The sequence below is a fragment of the Apodemus sylvaticus genome, chromosome X, assembly GCF_947179515.1.
Source record: "Apodemus sylvaticus chromosome X, mApoSyl1.1, whole genome shotgun sequence".
NCBI lineage: Eukaryota > Metazoa > Chordata > Mammalia > Rodentia > Muridae > Apodemus > Apodemus sylvaticus.
The window spans coordinates 62,807,078-62,829,657 of NC_067495.1; the positions used below are offsets into that span (position 1 = coordinate 62,807,078).

The 22,580-nt window shown below is 44.8% G+C and overlaps 1 protein-coding gene across 3 annotated transcripts in view; it reads left to right on the plus strand.

Annotated features, from left to right (window-relative positions):
* Nhsl2 (NHS like 2) overlaps positions 1-22,580 on the plus strand; it is a 243,405-nt gene that overhangs the window by 164,953 nt on the left and 55,872 nt on the right. Inside the window, exon 1 of one of the 3 annotated variants that reach the window (XM_052170384.1) lies at positions 4,148-4,600. The exons of the other annotated variants lie outside the window; for them this stretch is intronic. Coding sequence (XP_052026344.1) covers positions 4,558-4,600 — 43 coding nt within the window. The 5' untranslated portion in view covers positions 4,148-4,557. Of the gene's footprint in view, positions 1-4,147; positions 4,601-22,580 lie in introns of those variants that run through there. 3 annotated transcript variants of the gene reach the window in all.

The following is a 22,580-nucleotide window of genomic DNA, read 5'->3' on the forward strand; positions in this document are numbered from 1 at the left end:
ACTGTGTGCGCGCTGCGTATTATTTAAGACTCCCAGAGTAGAAAAGGTCTCCAGGGGTCTCCTGAGTTCTATAAGGGAGTCTTGGAGGGGCATAGAGTGTGTATATTGCCATGACTATCTTATTTATTTTAAAATGTTGTACAGGTGTATATTATGTGCTGAGCACACGCCCCACACCTGCCCTTCCCTTCCTATCTCTATCCCCCTAGACTTTGTCCCCTCATTCCCTAGACAACATCACTTCTGCTTCCATTCAGTATAGATGTACATGGATTTCATGTGACTGTAAAACATGTAGGAACCACAAATGAGATAAAACTGGATATTTGTCTTTCTGAGACTGGCTTAACTTGCTTAATGTGATTATCTCCAGTTGCATCCATTTTTCCCCTACAAATGGCAAGACTTTGTTCTTCTTTATGGCTGAAAAACATCAGCCATTGTGTCTATCTACCACATTTCCCTTCCCTCCTATAACTCAGTTGTTGTGAGCAGTGCCGCAATAGACATTGTTGTGTAAATATGTATCTTTAAATAACTGTGTTTGTCACTGGCGATGGAAGCCCAGGGCTTGTGCATGCTGGGCAAACAGTCCTCGCTGAGCCCCACCTCATGGTTATCACATTTTTGCATGTCAACACTGAAGTGTCTTCCATGGGAAAAAAAAAACCAGACATTTGTCTCTTACTGTGTTGGAGCCCAGGCATTTTATTTCATTTTGTTGTGTTTGTTGAAGAACAGGGAAATCCAGATATTTTAATAAAAATGAGGTATATGGTTGAAAACTATTCATCTTCCATAAACCTTTCATTTTTAAAGACTCACAGAACTGAGGTGACATTGCCAAGGTCACTCAACTACAGATGTTAAAATGGGCAACAGTTCAGCTACTCCCGTACTGCTACTGTCCCTGCATCACAGGAGTTGTCCTTTTAACCTCTGGGAGCAGCTCAACTGTTGCAGACACCTTGGGCCACACAGCCATGCTGTGTAACCTTAATGCGTCCATACGGGAGAAACTAGACAGGGCTCTCACACTGAAAAAAGATGAACCTTGAGATGACAAGCAAGTCCCTGGTGGGAAATCTTACATGCTGATAGGTCAGCTCCTTGTCACTCTCGGATAGTATCTCCAAACGATTTGGGCTAGTTCAGCCTTCTAAGTGACCCTATGGAATACTTGTGTTTCCGATGCAACCTTCATTTCTCTCAACAGCAGATTTCTTATTTTAGAAGTTAGTCTCCTGCCCAAGTCTCCATGAACACAGATGGAGGGATGAGGGGTCCTAGTTACATAGAGTCCTTTTTCTGATATTGGGAAGGGTGTCACGGGGCCATCTCTGGAAATCCCTTATAGAATCAGGACAGGGGTAAGCAATGCTATTTACAGCTCTTAAAGCTTATCTTGGAGAGGATATGCCATCACCTTGGCCACACTGGAAGTGAGAGATGACCACTATCCCGCATCCTTCACAGTGCTTTGACTTTGTATACGAGAGCAAGGAATAATGTCTGAGCCGCCATCATTCTTGCTGAAGACAATTGGGCTTTAGAGAACCTGTTCCTGCTTCTGATTCTGGCTCGGAGATTTCTAGCTCCTCAGCCATTTTCCCCCCTGTGCCTGTGTTCTCACCTCACGGCTGTACTCTGCTGCTTCCACCCTCTCCCCTGCCAGACTCTTGACTTGGGGGTTTGTTGTTAGTTCTCACCTCTTCTCTAGAGACATCAGGGCCTGACCTGGGAGACAGGGGCTGTGCCCAGGGCAAGGAGCAAAGGTACAAAAGTTGAGGTCTACTTGGGTGCCAACCCTAAGGACAATTGTAATCCACAGAACCCAAAGTCACACTGCTGGATCTGGGAATGAAGGTGGCTTCATTCCCACCATTATCAGAATCCCAACCCCCAAGACAAAGTCTGTGTTATAGAAACTTAAACACACCATTTCCCTAGCCAGGGGGCAACAGTTTACCCTGACACCAGTCAAATTCTAAGCAGGGGTGGAGTAGGGGCAAAATGCAAATGTTGACCAGGCTTCTAGTCCTTAGCTTCTTCAAGTGTTCAACAGCGTCTCTCTGGCTACGTGGCATGGTGACTCCTGTCACAGCAACAGCAGCCAGCTACATCCCAGGAGGACCTGGAGTGAGAAGCAGCTGCAGCAGGGGAGGAAGATGATAATCTAAGGCTTGTGCAAGGCAGGTCAGAGGTCACAGCCAGTGGGAGCCAAGAGTAAGGCCAACAACACTTTAAAAGGGAAGCGTTCCTGAACCTTGGGTAGAGGTCTAGAGTGCGTATGAGATAAGGCCCTAGGTAGAATCTTGGGAAATATAGGCCAGCACTGGAAGGGTCTACACTGAGCCAGACAGTATCTTGCAGATATTAGCTCAGTCCACACAATACCTGCATAGTATATGTGCTTTTATTATCTTGAAAGGGGGAATCTATAGGTTGGAAAATGTGCTTTGTGTAACTAATCTATAGAGGCCTCTCGAAGTTAACTTGTCCAAGAGCACACAGACAGTAAAGGAAGAGGCTGAGAATTTGGGCCTAGGTGGCAGGGCTTCCAAATCTGTCATTTTGCTCCTATAAAAATCTGCCCATGTGAGGAAAGTAAGATGCTCACCCCAGCTTTGCCCTCTAGACTGGCTACACTTTAACATTGGATTTCAGTATCTTCCAAGAATTCCCCTAGCTGGACTTAGGGACACAGCCTGCCTGTCATCCCAGCACTTAGAAGGATCATGAACTTGAAGTCAGCTTTGACTACATAAGACACTGGGAAAAAAATGTTCGGTGATGGTTCACAACCTAGGGAGACTTCAAACCTCTGAAGGACTCTACCCTTCAGAAGTCTTGGTCTTATTGGTCTCATATAAAGCACAGCCTGCAGGGAACAGGGAAAGGGTAGACCAGCAGGCTTCACAGACAAAAACACCTCAACCACTCCCGACAAGCACCTGACACACATCTGCAACTTGGCCTGTCTCTCTACCTGTAACTATAGCTTTTTCCTCTCTAGCAACATCCAGATTTCCTGAGAGATATCCCCAATCCTCTTCTCTTTCCCTCTTTAACCTGCTGCATTGTTACCTTTACAAAGCTACCTTTGCCAAGTACCACCTCCCCTCCCCGTGCTGCTGAAGTGACTATCACCAGCCGATGCTACTCTTAAATGTAGTCCCTTAGTCTTTTTTACAATGGCTTTAAAAAAAAAAACCACGTGAAATCAGCCCTGAAGGTAGGAGCCCCAGAAACTCCTGATCCTGTGCTGAGTTGAAAATCTCAATACAAGTGATTTCCACACCCCCACCCCCAACCCTCCAAGTGCATTCCCATCTCGGTGTCCCTGGCAAAACCAGATGAGAACCCGGCTTAAGCTGGGTCTCCTCCCACACTGTGGGCAAGAACCAGTCATGCATCTCCTCTGACTAGAAAATGGTTAGTGGGATGCAGGCACAATCCCTGGCCCATACTCATTTCAGCAGTAGCTATTTAGGTATTTAGTACTAGGGAACAAAGGGGTCCATTTGTAATCGGCTCCTGGCCCACATGTCTTGTTTTTGTGTCCTTGTCTTCTAAGCATACAGAAACAAATTTGAACAAGTTGTGTTTTCAGTACTTTAAAGCCAGTGACTCTTTCATGCTTCGTGCCCCGGGAAATAGGCTTTGCTAGAATTTGTGATCTGCTGTGTGATGGTGATAGAACCAATGAGGAATGTTAGCAGTCTTCTCCTGATGCCACAGAGAGTGGGGCTGGATACCAAGTCCCATTGTCCTCTGGCACGAGTACCTTAGGAGAGCCCCGCTCTCTAGCGTTACCTGGGACCTATCATCTAGTTCTGTGCTTGGTGAGCATGCTCTACACTGTAGAGTCCAGATTGTCGTAGGTCCCTGCTAAGAGCTGGAGAAACTGAATTGAGTTACACCCAGCTATAGTTTACAGACTTGTTCCAGGCCAAGAGAGAAAGCATGTGTGCTTGAAAGACTTGCAAAAAACAGGGCCTATCTCTGTGCACCGCTCTCCTCTGGGAAGGAAGGGGCCTGCATGGTGACAATAGACCAGGGCGCTGACTCAGACAGCCAGTTCCTGTTCATTTCCCCTCTCAGCAGGACAGCCACTGAGCGGGAGGTCAGCCCTCCATGAGGCTGGGACTCAGCCTCTGGCTGAGAGCTGAGATCCTTACCTAGAGAAAGATAAACCTAACTCACAGACAGCTCCCCTCACTGTCCATCAGCTGTGACTGTGGCGAAGAGGACCACTGAGGTCATAGGTGGAGAGCCAGGGGTTTGAAAAGAGAAAGGTGAAAGTCCCATTTTGAATCCAGGATTGCCTTTCCTGGACTGGACTGCCCAGGAACTTCACTGGCAATGTGATTAATAGGGCCAAACTGACACCGCCAGTGTGCTGGGAACTGGCTAAGGACGTGACCCTGGGTGTTCTACTGAGGAACCTAGGGACAGGATTGGAATAACGTGGAGCCCCAGGGTGAGCCTGTCACACATTTCTCTGTTGTATGAGGATTGGCTGGAAGTGGATCCTTGGGTATCCATACCACTAGGATGGAGAGAGGCGAGTCTCTAACCCTCTTCTGGAGCCGGGGAGGTGAGTTGTTGGGAAAGGAGGGGAGGATGGCCAACTTGGAGGAGCAGAGAGTGGGGGAGGGAGACCCTTAGTTCTAGAGGTGTGCAGGTGGGGCAAGAGGAAGACCTGGAACAGATGCTATAAAGTGACTTTGAAGTTGGGTGGTGCCGGATATAAAAGGGGTGGATGTGATCACATCCTAACCCTGATATCTTGGAACTTAAGGGATTGTAAAAGTGACTTAGGAATTGTGTGTGTGTGTGTGTGTGTGTGTGTGTGTGTGTGTGCATAGCTCTTAGCTTCTTTGAGTCAACTTAATGTAGATTCTGAGGCTTTCTCTTTCAGTGTAATCTCAGTCAATTTGGGGACTTGCTCTTACCTCTAGGACTTCTACTGGAACACCGGCTTTGCTTTTATAAAGCACGGTCACTGGGAGAGGCAGATTAAAGGGTGCTCGTCACTGGTCATTTCCACATGTGCTCCTAGTGCTGTCTAGACTAGGTTTAAGCCAGCCCTCCTGGTGGTGAGATAAGTACAGGGTCCTGGGTCACACTGGGAACTTTGGCTTCTGCAAGGAGAACCAGTAGGGATATGGAATGTAACAGAGCAGGTCCAAGTCTTCAAACATCTGGGAAGCTGTGGGGGGCGGGGAGGACAGAACGTGGATGAGTACATGGGGTGCCTCTGGGGCTCTAGTCAGCCCTTTGTAGCTGGAGTAAGCTCAATAAGTATTTATGAGTTCTTAAAATGATTAGAAAAGCAGAGAGATATATTTAAAAAAAATGTGAGGACCATGTTCCAGCCTGACATGGAGAGGAATCAGAGGAAAGTGGTGCTTGGTCTTCAGGCCTGAGGGGTTGTCAGAGGGTGAAGTGACCAGATGGGGGTCTCTGTAAAGTCTCCCATGTCACAACTGGGGCCTGTAGACAAGGAGGAGTTTCTTAACAGGCTCTGCATAGATCCATCAGGCAGCCTAGAGGAACGAAAGTTCAGCACCGTTGGGGGGCGGGGGTTGTCTTCTCTCCAGTCAGAGTGGGATCCTTTGATGGGAAGCAGGCCTGGCCTCCCTCTTCTGCAGGAAGGAGACAGAAGGAGGGGCAGCTGTCACCTGGGATGTAGGCCCGTCCCAACCCTGCAGTTGCCTCCCTACCCCCCTCCACAGCTGCTCCTCTGGTGGCAGCCCCCTCATTTCCCTCCCTCACACTGGGCTCCCTGCTTCCACTCTTCTATCAAGTCCCCCACTCCGCAGCCAAGGGTGTCTTTTCAAACAAACCAGACCCTGCTGCTCAAGATCCTCCAACCGCCTCCCCTCACCCCCTGGTGAAAGTCCCCATTTCTTTCTTTTTTTTTTTTTCCTTCTCTATTGGCTCCTTTCTCTAAAAACAGAACAGAGATAAGATTATTTCTCACTCTAATACCGCTCTGACATTTCATAAATCTATGTCCTAGACAACTGGAAAGGGCTATATTTAACCTTGTATCTTGTAGCTTTTAATGGAGGGGCTCACTGAAGGCTCTGCCTTCAAACACCACAGGAGACCTGAGGCTTGTCTTTATTCTCTGCTAACCTAGCCAGCAACCTGGCCGGCCAGAGTAGTCCTACTTTCTAGTAACATGACCCTTTCTCCATCCTCAAGCATCCGCCATCCCCTGCCCATAACTGAAGAAGGTCCCTGCCCCACCTTCTAGAATGTGGTCTCAGCTTTCTTACCTGCAGGTACTCTTGTCGACCACATTGATAGCCTATAAGTGGAGCAGCTGGTGACCATGGGCTAGGATAGCCCAGAGGTCTGGGCTAGGATGGGAGCTGAGCTAGGAAACAGAGCCAGGAGAGAAGGACCTGTGTTGTTGTGGGTCTGGTGGTGCCACAGACTGGGAGGAGAAATGATGGTGGTACCATCGTGGTGGTAAGGTGGTACCAGGAACATTATGTATATTGGCTAATGTGACCGCCACAACAGTCCTGGGAATAGGTCCAATGAGACGGCTTGGACTAAAAGGAATTATGTGACGTGTCCAAAGTCATATCTGTCGAGAAAATGGCAGCTGGGGTCACAAAGTCTACTTACTTTACCCTGACCCAGGATATCCCTGATTGAGTTGGTTCTGCCCTTTGGAGCAGTCCTTATGGTCGCTCCCTGCTGGAGCCCTTGGCAGACTCTTGCTGCACTGCCAGGCATCTTGGCCCAGGCCCACCTCAATTCCTGCCTCAGGCCAAGGAGTCCAGTCTGGTAGTTCAGCTTTCTTGTTGTTTCATAGTTATTTTTGTTTTGCTTTGTTGGGAAAGAATCTTACAGTGTAATCCAGACTGGCCTCAAACTTGACGATCTCCTGTCCCAGCCTCTGGAGTGCTGGGGTTGCAAGTGTGTGGCACTGTGCTTGGCAGCTCCTCTGCTCTTGGGGTCTCAGGGATGATTTTTCTTGTACTGTTCTCATCTGCCTTTCTGATAATAACTCCTTAGACTACTACTAAAGCAGTACGCTATACTCCCATTTCTCCATAGCTGCTGTTGACATTGCCAACACTAATGCACAGAAAGCCTGGGACAATGTGGTCCCCCATTTTCCTCCCAGTTTCTTCAGCTGCAATGTATGGTCGAGGAAATTCTCTAAAGGCACTTGCAGTTGTCTGAGTCTAGGGTGCCAAGAGTCCTGTCCCCTGGCCAGTCCCACCCCTGCTGCCTTCTTAGTGGTATTGGGATAAAGCTCACCACAGCTGTAGGTTTTGAAATCTTTGCTGAGCCAAGTGATTGCTCCCGGGCCAATCCACAAAGCGACAGCTCAGTGACAACAGCCACATGTGCAGGCTCTTTCCTTGTTTACCAACTTTTCACAGTGGGCAGTGTGTGTGGTGGTGGTGGTGGGGCGGACTTCCAAGGCGGATTTTCATGGTACACCATACTGCTGCAAAGAACACTGAATTACATGGTGAGAAAATGATTCTCTCTCCCACTTTCTGATTACCTTAAGGAGAAAGTCTCAGTGTGGTACTATTCTTCAACCACTATAATGCTTGCTAATCTTCTGCTCTAACAAAGCTAGACCTGCCTCGGGCTCAAATACGGGGACAGGCGGCAGCATCTACTCAGAATTTTAATTACTGTGCTCTGTTTCCATCGCATTTCTTTTTACAGTTGCTTTCTAATTATGGCAAGCGATACTTCTTTGCTTTCTGTTTTTGTGTTGCTTGCTTCTATGTTTGTTAAGGGAAATGTTGTGATCAACTTAGGACCTAGCATGTGTGTGCAAATCCATCACTGAGATCCATCTTCAGCCCTTGGTTGTTATCATTGTTTGGGGAGGTTGCCATTTAAAACATATTTCAACATAATTTTATCATTATTATTTTATAATTTTTTGAGCATGGAGAATGTAGACTTATTAACAAACAAACAAAAAAACCCAAAAAACCAAAACCAAAAACAAACAAACAAACAAAAAAAAGAGTCCTTAAGCGTGGAAGGGGTTCCAAGAGAGAAACACTGTATTTATTTGGTTTGGTTTGGTTTTGAGACAGACTCTCATAATGTAGCCCTGGCTGGCCTGTAACTTGCTATGATGTGCACCAGGCTGGCCTCATATTCACAAAGACACATCCCACCCCACCCCCCACCTTCTGAGTACTAGGATTAAAGGTATGCATCACTACATTCTGCTTCCCCTATTTATTTTTTGAGGCAGTTTTATCTATATCAGGCTGGCTTCAAACTTGCTATGTAGGCAAGGATGACCTTGAGCTCCTGATCCTCCTGCCTCTCCTGAGTTCTGGATTTTGTGTACTACCATACCCAGCTCTATATAAGTGTGTGTGTGTGTGTGTGTGTGTGTGTGTGTGTGTGTGTACATCTATAATTCCAGCCTCAGAAGGCAGAGACAGGGTCCACAGATTAAGCTAGTTGACATCCATATTGATATGGATTTGGGTTTGATTGAGAGACTCTGCCTCAACAAATAAAGTAGAAAATTGACCAAAGATAATTCTTCAATTAACCTCAAGTCTTTGTGTGTGTGTGTGTGTGTGTGTGTGTGTGTGTGGGTGAGTGGGTGAGTGGGTGTGTGGGTGGGTGCACGCATGAGCGCACATGTGTGTGTACACTCACAAACGAAAACAAAAAAAACAAAAGGAAAAACATTTTAAAAAAATTTCAGCCAGATATGCTGGTGCACACCTTTAATCCCAGAATTCGGGAAGCAAAAACAGGCAGATTTGAGTTACAGACCAGCCTGGTCTACATAGAGAGTTCCAGGACAGCCAAGGATATATAGAAAGACTAAACGAGAAAAAAGAAAAAAGAAAGGAAGGAAAGGATATAATGAATAAATAAATAAATAAAATACATTTTTAAAAGTTTTCAAATAATATAAAACCATTTAGAGGAAAAAAGACAAAGTAAATAGAACCTCTGATCCCAAAACCTGTGGGAATGGAAACCAAATGGGTGCAGGGTGACCCATAGCAGAATGTGCTATTCATTTCACAGCCATCTCTGGAGTGCCAGCTATAGCAGGCTTTGCATGGCTTTCCTCTGCTCTCTTAGACTTTACTGCCCAATTCCCTCTAACTAATCCTAGACTGTTTGTGCATCCTGGCTTGCTGTTCCCTGTTTAAACCGTCTCTCACACACCCTTGTCCTTCTATCAAACCTCAACTCATCGTTCAAGACTCAGTTTGAGCAGCTCTGCCTTTTCTAAATGCCCAGGTTGAGTTCTGCCCCCAGGTGCACACACATCTCTACTGTAGCCTCTCTCACACCGATGGACTCTTTTGTTTGCAGACCTGAGTCTCCTGCCCTTTGGCTTCCAAAAACATTGGAGGGTGGGGTGAGGATAAAAATGTAACTGCAAGTGAAGCTTGTGACAGTGACTGGACCCTGGGGACTGCCCGACTCCTGGGATCATTTTTCCTGGAGACTTCCCAGATTCAGAGCTAATACTCACCTGGGACACAGATCCAGTCTAGGGAATGTGTTTGAGAGGCTGTTACAGGTTATGTGTACAAAGATTATTGGAGTATCTTTGGGAATTGCCATCTGAATCAAAAGGAAAGAAGAACTGGTTTAAGAAGGAAGTGGGTTGGGATAACATTTAATGACAGCCTCAGCCAATTACTTGGGGATTCTGGTGCTGGGATGGTCAGTCACAGGTGTTCCAAATTTGGGGAGTCACTCCTTAGGTGCAAGCTGTTCCTACAGATGGAGAATATGGGGAGTAGCTTTGGGCCAGGCACCTCTGTCTGAAGTTCCTGGGGAGTGCTATCAACTTAAATTAGTCTCGTTGGCCAAGGGAATAAGATGCAGTCATGAAGGGGAATCTGAGTGGTGTATCAGTGTCTACCACAGAGATCTCTGGTCAGGGCCCCTTGGGCTGTAGTGCTGGGGAAGCAGTGAAAAGAAAATAACAGTAATTTGGAGGATAGACTGGCTAGGCCTGGAGGTGCAGGCTGTAATTCCGATTACTGGAGAAGCTGAGGCAGGAGGGTCACAAATACAGAACCAGTCAGGGACACAGAGAGAGTTCAAGTCCAGCCTGGAGCATTTAACAAGACCCTGACTCAGACATAACAAGTAGAAAATGTCCAAGGACGTAGCTCAGTGATAGAGCACTTGCCTACCATGTACGGCATGAGGAGGCAGTGATGGTCAATCCCAATACCCAAATCACTTCTCCACACAAAAACAAAACACGTGGTGACAGGGTCTTGAAACCCTGGGTATTATGCTCTTCCAGTCTCTGTGCTTAGAGGACATAAAGACAAGAAAGTCACAAGGAGTTTCTGGTATAATTGGGGCAGAAAATATTTAAAGAGACTATAGAGAGCAATGTGCAAAGTGTTCCCCCTGTGATGTGTACCGAAAGACCAGGCTGTCTTAACACTTTGTTCTTGCTTCTCTCCTGGAGACCTTATTATCTGGGTCTTCCCATAAAGCATGATTATTGGCCTCGATCTAAACAGGTGAAAAATGAGATCCAGAGATTTGCTTCAGTCTTCCCTGAAGGTCAGATTCTCCCCCCCCCCCCCATGCTGGGACGCCTCCAGCACAGTGTGCTGTCACAGCCTGTGCCCTCTCCCAGCACCACCTGCCCCCTCAAAGACACATGCAGCCCTCTGCAGTTTGCAAAGTGCTTATTACATATATTTTATCTTGACACAAGCCTGCAAGATAGCAAAATAACGGTGTCAGAAGAAAGCAGATTTCTACCTTTGTTTTCTTAACCTGCCTGATACGCAGTTCAGAAATAGATATATTCCTATCATATTTCTGTCAGAGACATTCTTCTTTCTTCTGCTCTTCTTTTGCCTGCACGTTCTTAACCACCTGTGAAATTCTTCCATTGCATTCATCTGTTCTTCCATATCTTGTCTCAAAAGTGAGAAAATTGTCATCAAAATCAAGTTACTTCCTTTTAAGCTGTGAGGGGAGAAATAGAGGTTTCATAATTTTTGTCTTTTCCAAAAGCAGATGTTCTCGGTTTGAAACATGAAAAATATATGAGATGGAGACTACATCTGGTTTTATGTGTGATTAGGACTCTGTGAGAGTTTTCTTTTTTTTTTCCTTCAATTATTTTTTTTATTGGATGGGTGTTGGGAATGCCATGATGTGCTTGTGACAGACAGAGGGCAGATTGTGGGTGTCTGTTCTCTCCTTCCATTGTGTGAGCTCTAAGGGCCAAACTCAGGTCATCAAGCATAGTTGCAAGTGCCTTTACTCACTGAACCATCTTGCTTACCCAGGATAGCTTTCTTGTTGAACGAATGGTACTACACTTAGAGGCCACAACAAGCCCTGTTTGAGGAGCTGGGGCTCTGTGAGTTCCTTCCCCAGCACCCCTTGACCATTTCCTGTTGCAGCCGGCTTCCTCTTCAGACCCCAGGCCGAATCTATTTCTTTCTCTTCATTCCCTGTCAGAAAAGATTCCTCAGATGTTTTGTCTTCCCCCATCAAATGTCAGTGAGCGTAAATTTTGAGATTAAAAATAAGAGAAAAAAATCATCCATCTCTTCCAGTGGGTTTTATTGAAGTGTACCTGGTCTCAGGGTTTACCTAAAGCAAAGCTTTCCTCTAGGGGTTTCATAGCAGACAACCACACTAGCAGCAGTTCTGTGTTTACAGGAGAAAAGTCTTCATACATTCTCAGCAGAAACAAATGTACATGTTCTGTGGCCCTGCCTGATTTTCACATGACTTCATTTCCCATCACTGTCACAGGACTCTAATTTAAATTTCCTTTCTCTTTGGAATTACCAAAATACTCTGCTGGCCTCCCAGTTAAGCAGGGTGGAGGGTTCATTTCCTTTACTTCCTTCTAGGGAGCATGCAGTAAGTAATGGGGGCCAAGGTGGAGATCAAGGGTCAGCATTTGGTTTTAGAGATTAGCAAAGTCAACAAATGATCCTTATCAAAATATAATTTTCAAGGAGTTAAAACATGAACTCATTCAAAAATATATTGGGGTCAGATATCGAAGATTTGTTTAACTTACTAATGAATGAACCAGCATCGTGGTAAAGTTGGTTTGAAAATCCACCTAAGGGCTGGGGAGATGGTGCAGTGAGTGGGTAAGGTACTTACCATGCAAGTGTGAGAACTTGAGTTTGAATCCCAGCACATACATAAATGCCAAGTAGGTGTGATAGCCTATCTGTAATGCCCAGAGCAAGCCAACTAGCTAGACTAGCAAAATTGTTAAGCTCTAGGTTCAGGAAGAGACATTGCCTCAGCAGCAAAAGTACAGGGAGATCACGGAAGACACCCAACTCCAACCTCTGGCTTCCACACACATGCATACACATATGAACATAGTCCCACACACATACACATGCAAAAACAGAGAACAAGAAATACCTGAGAGTTAAACATAGAATTACCTCAAAAAGAGACTGGCATGATGGCTCAGTGGTTAAGAGCATTTGATGTTCTTGCTGAAGATCTTGGTTCAATTCCCCAACACCCACACCATGGCTCACAGCCATGGAGTCAGTTCCAGGAGATCCAGTTGCCTCTGAGATTCTGGCCTCTCTGAGCACTACACACAAGTGCTGCACAGATATACAGGCAGGTAAAACACCCATATATTTAAATTTTTCTCAAAGAATTATCTCAAAAAGTTCATAATTACCATGTAACTTAGAAGTTCCACTTGTAGGTACATACTCCAAGAATCTCAAAACCCTTGAACAGATATCCGAACAAGAATGCTCATGGCAGCAGTCTTCATAATGGAAAGTTCAAACTAACCCAGATGGTTATCAATGGGTGAAGAGAGAAATAAAATACTGTGCTCTAAGTAGGAAATGGATTATTTGACCATAAAATGAAGTTCGAATATATGCTATAATATGATTAAGTCCTGACATTGCCCTAACTGAATGAAGCAAGACACAAAGAACTCCCATTTACATGAAGTATCTTGAATAGGCAAATTCATAGGGGCAGAAAGTAGATTAGAAATTACCAGGGCCTAGAAGAGAAGATAAGCAATGGGAAAGCAGAGGAGTAATGGGAAATTACTGCTCTTTTCAAACACAGATGTTTGTTTATTTAATGTGTATGTGTGTGCGAGTTTGCACATGTACATGTGTGTTTGTGTGTGTGAAAGTCAGGGAACAACTTGCAGGGCTCAGTTCTCTCCTTTCTTTACTGTGGGTTTCAGGATCAAATGGAGGTCATTAGGTTTGGAGCAGGAGCCTTAACCCACTGTGTATACTCCCAGACTTGGAAACGATTGCTTGATATATATGTAGTTTCCATCTGAGATGATGAAAAATTAGGTATGGATAGTACTGGCCACTTTACAGCATTGTGAATATAATTAATGGCATTGGCTTCTTAGAAACACTTTTAAAGGGGGGCAGCTAGAGAGATGATGGCTCAGCAGTTAAGAGAACATACCGCTCTTGCAGAGGACCTGAGGGGCCAGAGGGATATGACACCTCTGGCCTCCATGGACACCTGCACTCATATGCACAGACACACACATACAGAGCCCACATGATGGTTCACAACTATACATAAATCCAATTCCAGTGGATCCAATATGTCCTCTGATTGCTTAAGGCACCAAGTACACATGTGGAACACATACATACATGCAGGCAAAGGATTCACACAAGAAGAAGAAGAAGAAGAAGAAGAAGAAGAAGAAGAAGAAGAAGAAGAAGAAGAAGAAGAAGAAGAAGAAGAAGAAGAAGAAGAAGAAGAATACGGATACATCTAATCAAAATTTTTAAAAGAACTAGAATATAGCTAAGTGGTAGAAGTCATGCCTAGCACCTAAAAATATTTTTAGAAATAGATATGATAGTCTTGAAAAGAAAATTGAAGTATGATTAAAATGGTTGTTCTACAAGATAATATAACTATAATTTGGGGGGACTACTTTTCCTGCTGAACAGAATTAATTTTAACCACTATCAGACAAAAAAATCGTTTGCAGCTTCTCATTCTCCCACAAGTTAACTCATAGCCTCAGAGTCTGGGCCTTGAGCAATAGTGCCTAATCATCTAGCGTTCTTCAGATGGTCTTCCCACCTTTACCTGAAGGTTGTTCGGTGATCTTTTCTGTGTTGTCATACTTTACATAGTGTTTGCTTCTTTCTTTTCCTTCCTCCCCCCCTCCTTCTTTCCTCCCTCTCCCTTCCCTCCTTCCCTCCTTTCTTTCTTTCCTCCCTTCTTCCTTCCTTTCAATAGTCTTTCCCATATTCTAGGCTTGTCTCCTACTTTATAAGTGGCCAAGGATGATCTTGAACTTCAGATCCTTTGACCTTTACCTGCACAGTGCTGGACTGACAGGCTTACACCACACCACCACATTCAGTTTATACTAAGGATCCAACCCAGGGCTTCTTGCTTCTTGCATAATAGGCCAACGTTCTTCCAACCAAGCTACATGCCCAGCTCATAATGTTTTTCTTAATATCACAAAGAATGCATGACAAAAAGCAATCCCCACATAAGTCTTCATGAAAAAGCCTTCACTTTAGCTTCAGTGCCTGACTCTCATAGGTATTAGCATCTTGGTGACATCTTCTGGTACCACATTTCAGACCCACTTGGGTCCATACTGAACATGACTATCAGGCTGATGTGCTCCTTTTGATGTGCCACCTCCAACTTATTCCTGATCGACTGCACATTTCCTAGGACATCTTACAAAGGCATCTGGAATCTGGCTAAAGCTTGGAAGAGTATTCTCAAGTATCCTTCCCCTTGGTGTTAGCCAGAAAGCATCTCCCTACTCCTGACTACCCTGTCCTTGCCTTCATACCTTTGAGCTTACAGATATGTTCACTGAATGCTATTGACATTCTGGTCTTACAGCCTTCCTGGCCCATGGCAGTGTCTCCTGAATTGCAGTCATCCATGTACTTTTCTTTACTATTTTCTTTCTTTCTCTCTTTCTTTCTTTCTTTCTTTCTTTCTTTCTTTCTTTCTTTCTTTCTTTCTTTCTTTCTTTCTTTCTTTTCTTTTCTTTTCTTTTCTTTTTTCTTCTTTTCTTTTTTTGCTTTTTTGCTTTTGTGTGTTTGTTTTTGTTTTTACTTTGGGCTTTTGTTTTTTTCTTGAGATAGTGTTTTGCTGTCAAATAGCCCTGACTGCTCTAGAGCTCACTATATAGACCAAGCTGGCCTTGGACTCACCCAGTCCCGCCCTAGCTTCCCAAGTGTAGAGTTGTAGCCATGCGTCATCGCCTCAGCTTATCTGTACTATATTCTAACTTCAGAAACACCTCTTTCTTAAAAAAAAAAACACCTTTTTCTTTTTCCAACTTCTCTAAAGTGAAGTCAATATGCTAAAGAAAAAGTTCATTAGAGTAGCAAGCCACCTCTATATCCTGCTTGATTCTGTCCTTTAAAACTGTTGTTCCTTGACAACCTCAGACGTGTGTAGGTACTGTGTTTTGAGCAGTCACTCTTCATTGCCCTCTCTCACTCTGGAGGAAAATGGCAGCCCCCTTTTGCAGTGCCCCAGGCCCTTAGTGAGAAGTGGGACTTCATGAGCCCTATCCCCATGTCAAAACTGTTGAGTGCCTTTGGCTTCACATGAAGATGGTGGCAGCCTTCAACCGCCCAGCTTCAGGACTTAAACTGTGGCTGGCTCTCTTCCTATGCACCTCATCTGAGCATTGATGGCAACCAGCTCAGGTCCTCTGCAAGAGCAGTATACACTCATAACTGCTGAGGCATCTCTCCAGCCCTGATTTCCTTCCACGTTTAAAGTGTGTGATTCAGGCATTGGCTTTGTTTGTTTTACTGGTAAATTAAGGACATTAACCTTTAGTCATTGGGCTCTAACTGTTGCAGGAAATATTTAAAAAATAGAACTGACACATTCTCGTGTTTGTATCTCTGTCTTGGCTGCCTGGCTGGCCATGTACTGACAAATGGCTGACCTGTTTTTATCTTGCAGAGACTCTGACTCAGAGCTCCAAAATCTCTCCACCCGGCTCGCTAGGTTCCCACAGGCAGGTCGCTACCACACCAACCAACCCTGTGTTTTAAATCTCCCACGGCCTTTGTGGTGCATATCTGGAAAACCCACACTTTACCACTGTACCTTTCTTTCTTGAATCCAGATGAGCCACTGTGTGAAGGAAAACGCAATGCAAACTTAGTTTAGAAATAATGGTAACTCAGTCTCTGGGCATATGCATAGTTTGTGAGCTTCTCCTGCTCTTGCTTTTGTCTCTTTACTCTTGGTTACCTCCTTTACAAAGCAGATTCATTTGCATTGGATGTAATTCCGTTTGCCATATTTTATTTTTTGAGATTTCTTTTTTTTTTATTTTCTATATTCTGTGTTTACATTCCAAATGATTTTCCCTTTCCCAGTTCCCTCCTCCCCATAAGTCCCAAAAGCCCTCTTCCCTTTGTCTATTCCCCAATCAACCCCCTTCCACTTCTCTGTCGTGGTAATAATTGCTACATCAATCCTTCCCAGGATCAGGACCCTCTCCTTACTTCTTCATGAGAGTCATTTGTTATGTGATTTGTGCCTTGGGTATTCAGAGCTTCTGGGCTAATTAACATCCACTTATCAGTGACTGCATTCCATGTGTGTTCTTTTGTGATTTGGTTACCTCACTTAGGATATTTTCCAGTTCCACCCATTTGCCTAAGAATTTCATGAATTCATTATTTTTAATTGCTGAGTAGTATTCCATTGTGTAAATATAACACATTTTCTGTATCCATTCCTCCATTGAGGGACATCTGGGTTCTTTTCAGCTTCTGGCTATTATAAATAATGCTGCTATGAACATAGTGGATCATGTGTCCTTATTGCATGCCAGAGAATCCTCTGGGTATATGCCCAGAAATGGTATAACAGGGTGTTTTGTTTGCATTTGTATCTGTGCACTGCATGTGTGCAGTGTCAGCAGAGGCCAGAAGAGGGCACTGGATCCCTCTGGGACTGGAGCTAAAGATGGATGTTAGCTGCCATGCATTTAATGTGCCTGACTGAGCGTTTTGCCTGCCCGTATGTATGTATGTATGTATGTATGTATGTATGTATGTATGTGCACCACATGCATGCCTGGTGTTCACAGAAGTCATAGGGAATCTGACCCCCTGGAACTGGCATTATAAAGGGTAGTAAACCTCAATGCTGAGAATTGTACCTGGGTCCTCTGCAAAAGCAACAAGTGTTCTTAACTGATGAGCCATCTCTCCAGTCCCTGCTTATGAGTCTTGAGCTAAGTTTGGACTTCCCAAGGCAACACACAGCCAGACTCTCCAAACAGTTCCACTTAGTGATGTTTCAAAAGTAAAAGGAAAACCTTTGTTTCTGCTAGTTGTTTAGCATGGTGACAAGGCAAAACATCTCCTCTGTTTGCCAATGTTTTGCTAGTGTCACCCTCATACTGGAGCTTGCCTGCCCATTGCGGGAGCTTTAAGTATGTTGAGGCAAATATGAAGGGTGCTTGGGGCAAATGCTCACTCTAACGTTAGATGTGGTCACACCCTTTTTCTCTGAGTTTACCACTGCAGTATGGCACAATGAAGCTCTCCCACTAAGGTTTCAACAGTCTTGCAGAGGTGGGGCTCTGGCCTGGTCCCTACCTGTCATTGGCAAGATTCTTTCCATCTAAGGCAAAGACATGTACAAGTTACCTCCATGATATCTGGTTCTGTAGTATAAGTAGCATTATTTCTTCTGCCCAGGAGAATAGGATAGGTAGATGAGGAAGCCTTCTTAGTCTTCTTTCTTCTAAAGTCCAAGACATTCTATGAGGTAGATGATTCACTGGTTGTTTATTTGCCCCTACCCCCTTTGATGGATACAGGGTGACAGCAGCAACATCCTATTCTTAGCAGTGGGCAGTGAGCGTCCTTGTGCATTTAACTGTGCACACATGCAAGTATTCTTCTAGTATAACTTTATGCAAGTTCAGCTATTAGATGAAATGGGGCATGGACAATTACATTGGCTAAGCACCAAAATATTGCCCTCAAAAAGGGTCTGGGGGTATAGCTTGCTGATAGATATTTGTCTCCTGTGCACAGGCCCGGAGTTCCATCATCAGCATGATAAATTAAAAGATACACTCTTACCCTTTCCCTCAGCTATTGTGTTCCTCTTATTCATGCTACAATTTTCATATGAATGGACCATGTCAAATACATGATGAATATTCATAATGGCATGGTGCAGTTTCTTGTTTGTTTGTTTTGAGACAGGGTTTCCTTATATATCCCAGACTGGCCTTGAATTCCCAGCAATTCTTCTGCCTTAGCTTCTTAAGTGCTGGGGTTACAAGTGTGCACCTCCATGCCCAGCTTTGACAACATGGTTATTTTTGTATGTATGCAATGTAGGTGTGTATCTGTGTGTGTGTGTGTGTGTGTGTGTGTGTGTGTGTGTACATGTGCACACATGGATATGGTGGCTAGAGGTTGATGGTCAGTGTCCTCCTCTATTGCTCTCTGTCTTATCTTTTGAGGCATGGTCTCTTATTGAGCCTACAGTTCACCACTTGTCTAGTCCTGCCCATCTCCACACCACCTCCCTTCAGCCCTGGAAACACCAACATGCTGCCATGCCTGGCTTTTTACAACCATCCTTGGAAACCAAGCTCAGGTCCCTTTGCTTGTGTAGCAGGCACATTACTGACTAAACCATCTTCCCCAGCCCCCGGTATTATTTTCAGAAAAGAGATAGGGGGATTGGAGAGAGAGAGAGGGAGTGCAGAATAATAAATAAAACTGTATGCTCCAACAATAGAATACTACATAGCATCAGCTTGCCTGAAAATGCTACCTATCTCAGCATGGATGCCTCTCACAAACATGCCATGGAGCAAAGAGCACACATTGCAAAAAGGTTATGTACAATTCGATGTGAATCAGAATATACAAAGCAATATAAACTAGCTTACAATTTTTAAGCATGCGTGTGGGACAGAGCCATCCAGTTTGGGACAGCACTTCCTCTGCAGTTGGGGAGGTACAGCAGTTTCGGCTGGGGCAAATATGGGAAAATGAATTTGTTTCTAATGGTACTTTGGCATAGCTTGAAATAGCTCAGCCTTTAAAATGAGAGGAAAAGAAAGACAGAGGTTGTTTCTCCTTCTTTTTTTTTTTTTAACTTGAATGGGAAATGGAGGTGCAGGTTCTTGGATATCTGGTACCTTGGAGAGATAGATAATCTCCACAGGAGGAGACCTCACTCTGACTCACTGGAAGTGTGCTTTCCCCAGACACTGGAATAAACCCTTGGGATGGATCATTTGGATGATATAATCGTTGCCTTCCAAGTCCTCAAGGATGGCAGCTCCTGAGTTTTATGACTGTCACCCTCATACTGGAGCCCGTCTGCCCAGTGATGGAACTCTGAGTATATTGAGCCAAATATGAAGGGTGCTTGGGGCAAATGCTCTATCCAACCTTAGCTGTCGCCACACCTTTTTTTCTGTGAGTTTGCCACTGCTTCATAGCCCAGTGAAAGAGGAGCGCTGCAACACTTACTAGGACCAGAATTTTGCCACGATGCCTGCCTCTTGCAAGCAGTGTTGCCTCATTAAATGACACAGTGGAGTCATCGGGCCTTATCGGTACCACTCGATCTAAAGCAGAAGCCAGGATGGGTGGGGAAGGCTGTCTCTCAGTGCTTGGCCCCCCGTTGCCATGGGCCCTGTTGCCATGGTTCCCACACAGTTTCACTTGTGATTTCCCTCAACCGCTTGTTTATGGCATCCATCGGCAAGCAGGACCTAGAAAGTCGCTCATGCAGACCAGGAAGAAAGCTGATAACAGAAAAGATGAGTGAGGAAGGGAAGTAATTAAGCAAACACATGGAAAGAAGAGGTGGAAGGAATTTGGTGTGAGGCCCAGAAACAGTTTGGTTTTTATGATTATTTTTTTTTATCTCTTTGAGATATAATGAACTGAAGAGGCTGGGCCAGAATTTGCTGAGAAGTCCCCATTATGGAGTTACCATGTGGCACAGGCACAGCAACTCCATGACCTGGATTTCCAAAAAAAAAAAAAAAAAAAAAAAAAGTCCTAGTTTTAAGGATTCTATTCTTTGTCAGACCAAGAATCCTGATTTTTTGATTCAGGAAATAAGGTCACTGTAGTTACAGTGGCTCTCTAAGTCATCCAGGAAAGCCTGATTTAGAATCCCTTCCCTGGCTGGTTGGCAGGGAGTCCCCCACAGGACCTGCCTCTGGGCCCTAAAGGCCTGAGTGAAGTGGCCTCTTATTCAGCCAAGATATATCAAAGTGCTCAGACTCCACGCCGCGTTCTTCAGCTCTGTAGTTCTCCAAGGAGACAGAGCCAGAATGGCATGGCATTGTGACCCTGTCAGAGCTGCATTTCAATGCAAGCTGCTTTAAGTCAATGAAGGCAGAACTCTGGGCCTTGCTTTCATCGCCTGTGAAATGAGAACAAATAGGGCTGTGGCGTGGTTATTCTGAGCATCAGCTGAGGTATTTGCTACCTTTCGAGTGCAGTGAGAACATTAGCTGTTGCCATTCCCTCCTTGGAGCTGGGCTAGGTGGCTCATGTCTGCAATCCCTGTACCCAGGCGGCTGAGGCAGGAAGGTCACCAAGAGTTCCAGTCTCTATAGTGAGTTCCAGGTCAGCATGAGCTTCGGAGTGAGACCTTGACTCAAAAAGAGAAAAAGAAAAGAAAAGAAAATCCACTTCTTTACTCAACCAATAAATGTGTCCTCTATGCCAGCCATGAAGTGGAGCCTAGGGACATAAGGGTGAGCAAAAATCAGACATGATCCTAGATGGCATGGCGGTTTCAAACCAGAGGGGTAGGCAGACTTTAGTCAAAGATGACCTCATGCAAAGTCCAAGCAGAAGAGAACTATGGTAGAAGAATTCTTTTTATCTACTTTTTGAGACAAAATCTCACTGTGTATAGCCATGGCTGGCCTGGAACTCTATATAGACCAGGCTGCACTTGAACTCATTAGAGATCCTCTTGCCTCTGCCTACAGAGTGCTGGGATTAAAGATGTGCACCACCATGGCCAGTCTGAATTCTTTTGTTTGTGTTGATTTTATTATTGATGTTTAGGTTCGTATACAACGAAACTGTCTTGCTGTGACATTTTCATGTATGTGTCATTGTGCTTTGTTCTTGGTCATTCCCCTTCCCCAGTGCCCTCCTCCCATGTCCCCTGCCTATCTCTGCCTGGTTCCCTAAACTGACTACTTGTGCTGGGGGTGTGGCTCAGAGGCTTGTCTAACTTGAAAGTTTCGTTGAGTTCCTATAAACAGACAGATGATTGTGGCTTCTGGGTAGAACCCAGAAGGCAGGAAGAGAGTGTTTGGGGGACTTCCGCCCACTATGGCAGTAATGGTAATGCCAATGTGTGAAATGATCAGATATGTGTAGATTGTAGAAATGGAATTGATGGAACTGACTGAGGGACTGATTGTGGGGTGAGGAACACACAGTAGGTATTTTGACTGACTGTATATGCATGACTTCGATCACTTCAAGTAGCAGCCAATCTCAAATCTGCTTAGGGGTCACTGTTTAAGGTCCCATGTCCCTTATATAGAGCGGCGTGATGCTAGTCCTTCAGTCCAGAAATCAGTCACTAGACTTCATAATGGTCGATGACCATTTAGCATTTTAAAAATATGCCTTTGTGAAGAATAATAAAGCCAGATATTCATTGGCTTTGCATTTGATGCGGATTTCCCTTTAAAAGTAAATCCTTCACTTCCAAGGTTTGAATGGAATATTATTACTTTAAAAATAGCATAGTTTTCATTAAGGGAGGCTGTGAAAAACATTCTTTAGTCTACAATCTCCTGGGGGGCCAGTATATGTTCTTTGAATTGGATTCCTTTCAAACCTTTAGCCCAGGAGCTTTTGTTCTGAGAGGCCAGGAGACAAGAGGGTCTGAAAGGGGAAGAGATGGTAAGGGCCAAGGACGAACTTGAGTTTCATAACTGCAGGTAAGCATGCATTGAGTTCCCATGGGGACTCCATGCAAATGATTTATTGTCATGTTGGGCAAGCCTTTGCTCCTCGCTGCATTCGCTCCTTAAACCTTTCCTTTAAGCAGAGCAGGCGTGGGGTTCGAATAGGCACCCAAGGCCCCTCTTTATTTGAAACTGTTTCATGTGCACTGAGAAGGAGCTCAATAAAGAATGTGCTATTTTCCCACACCACTTGTCCCCACACTCATCAACGGGGCTTGCCTTTCTCAATCCGTGCAGGCCCACCCTTCAGAAGCCATTATCTACTGACAATTGGTGGGGAGCTCTTGTCTTTTCTCCCTCTCTCAATTAAACTCTAAGGACTGCGATTCCCATCTGCCTCAGAGCAAACAAATCTCTTGTTACACCTACTTCGCCGAAGCTGGAGGGCTTTTCTCCTTTCTTCAACTTCTATAGTTCTCCTTTTCAGAAGGTTTGACCCTCTTAGCGATTTTCAACTGCAGGTGGCAATTAAATTGGTTTCCCAAAGTTGGACCAAGCCATCTTACCCCCTACATTTACCCCATCCCTCATGACCCTTGAACCAGAAAAG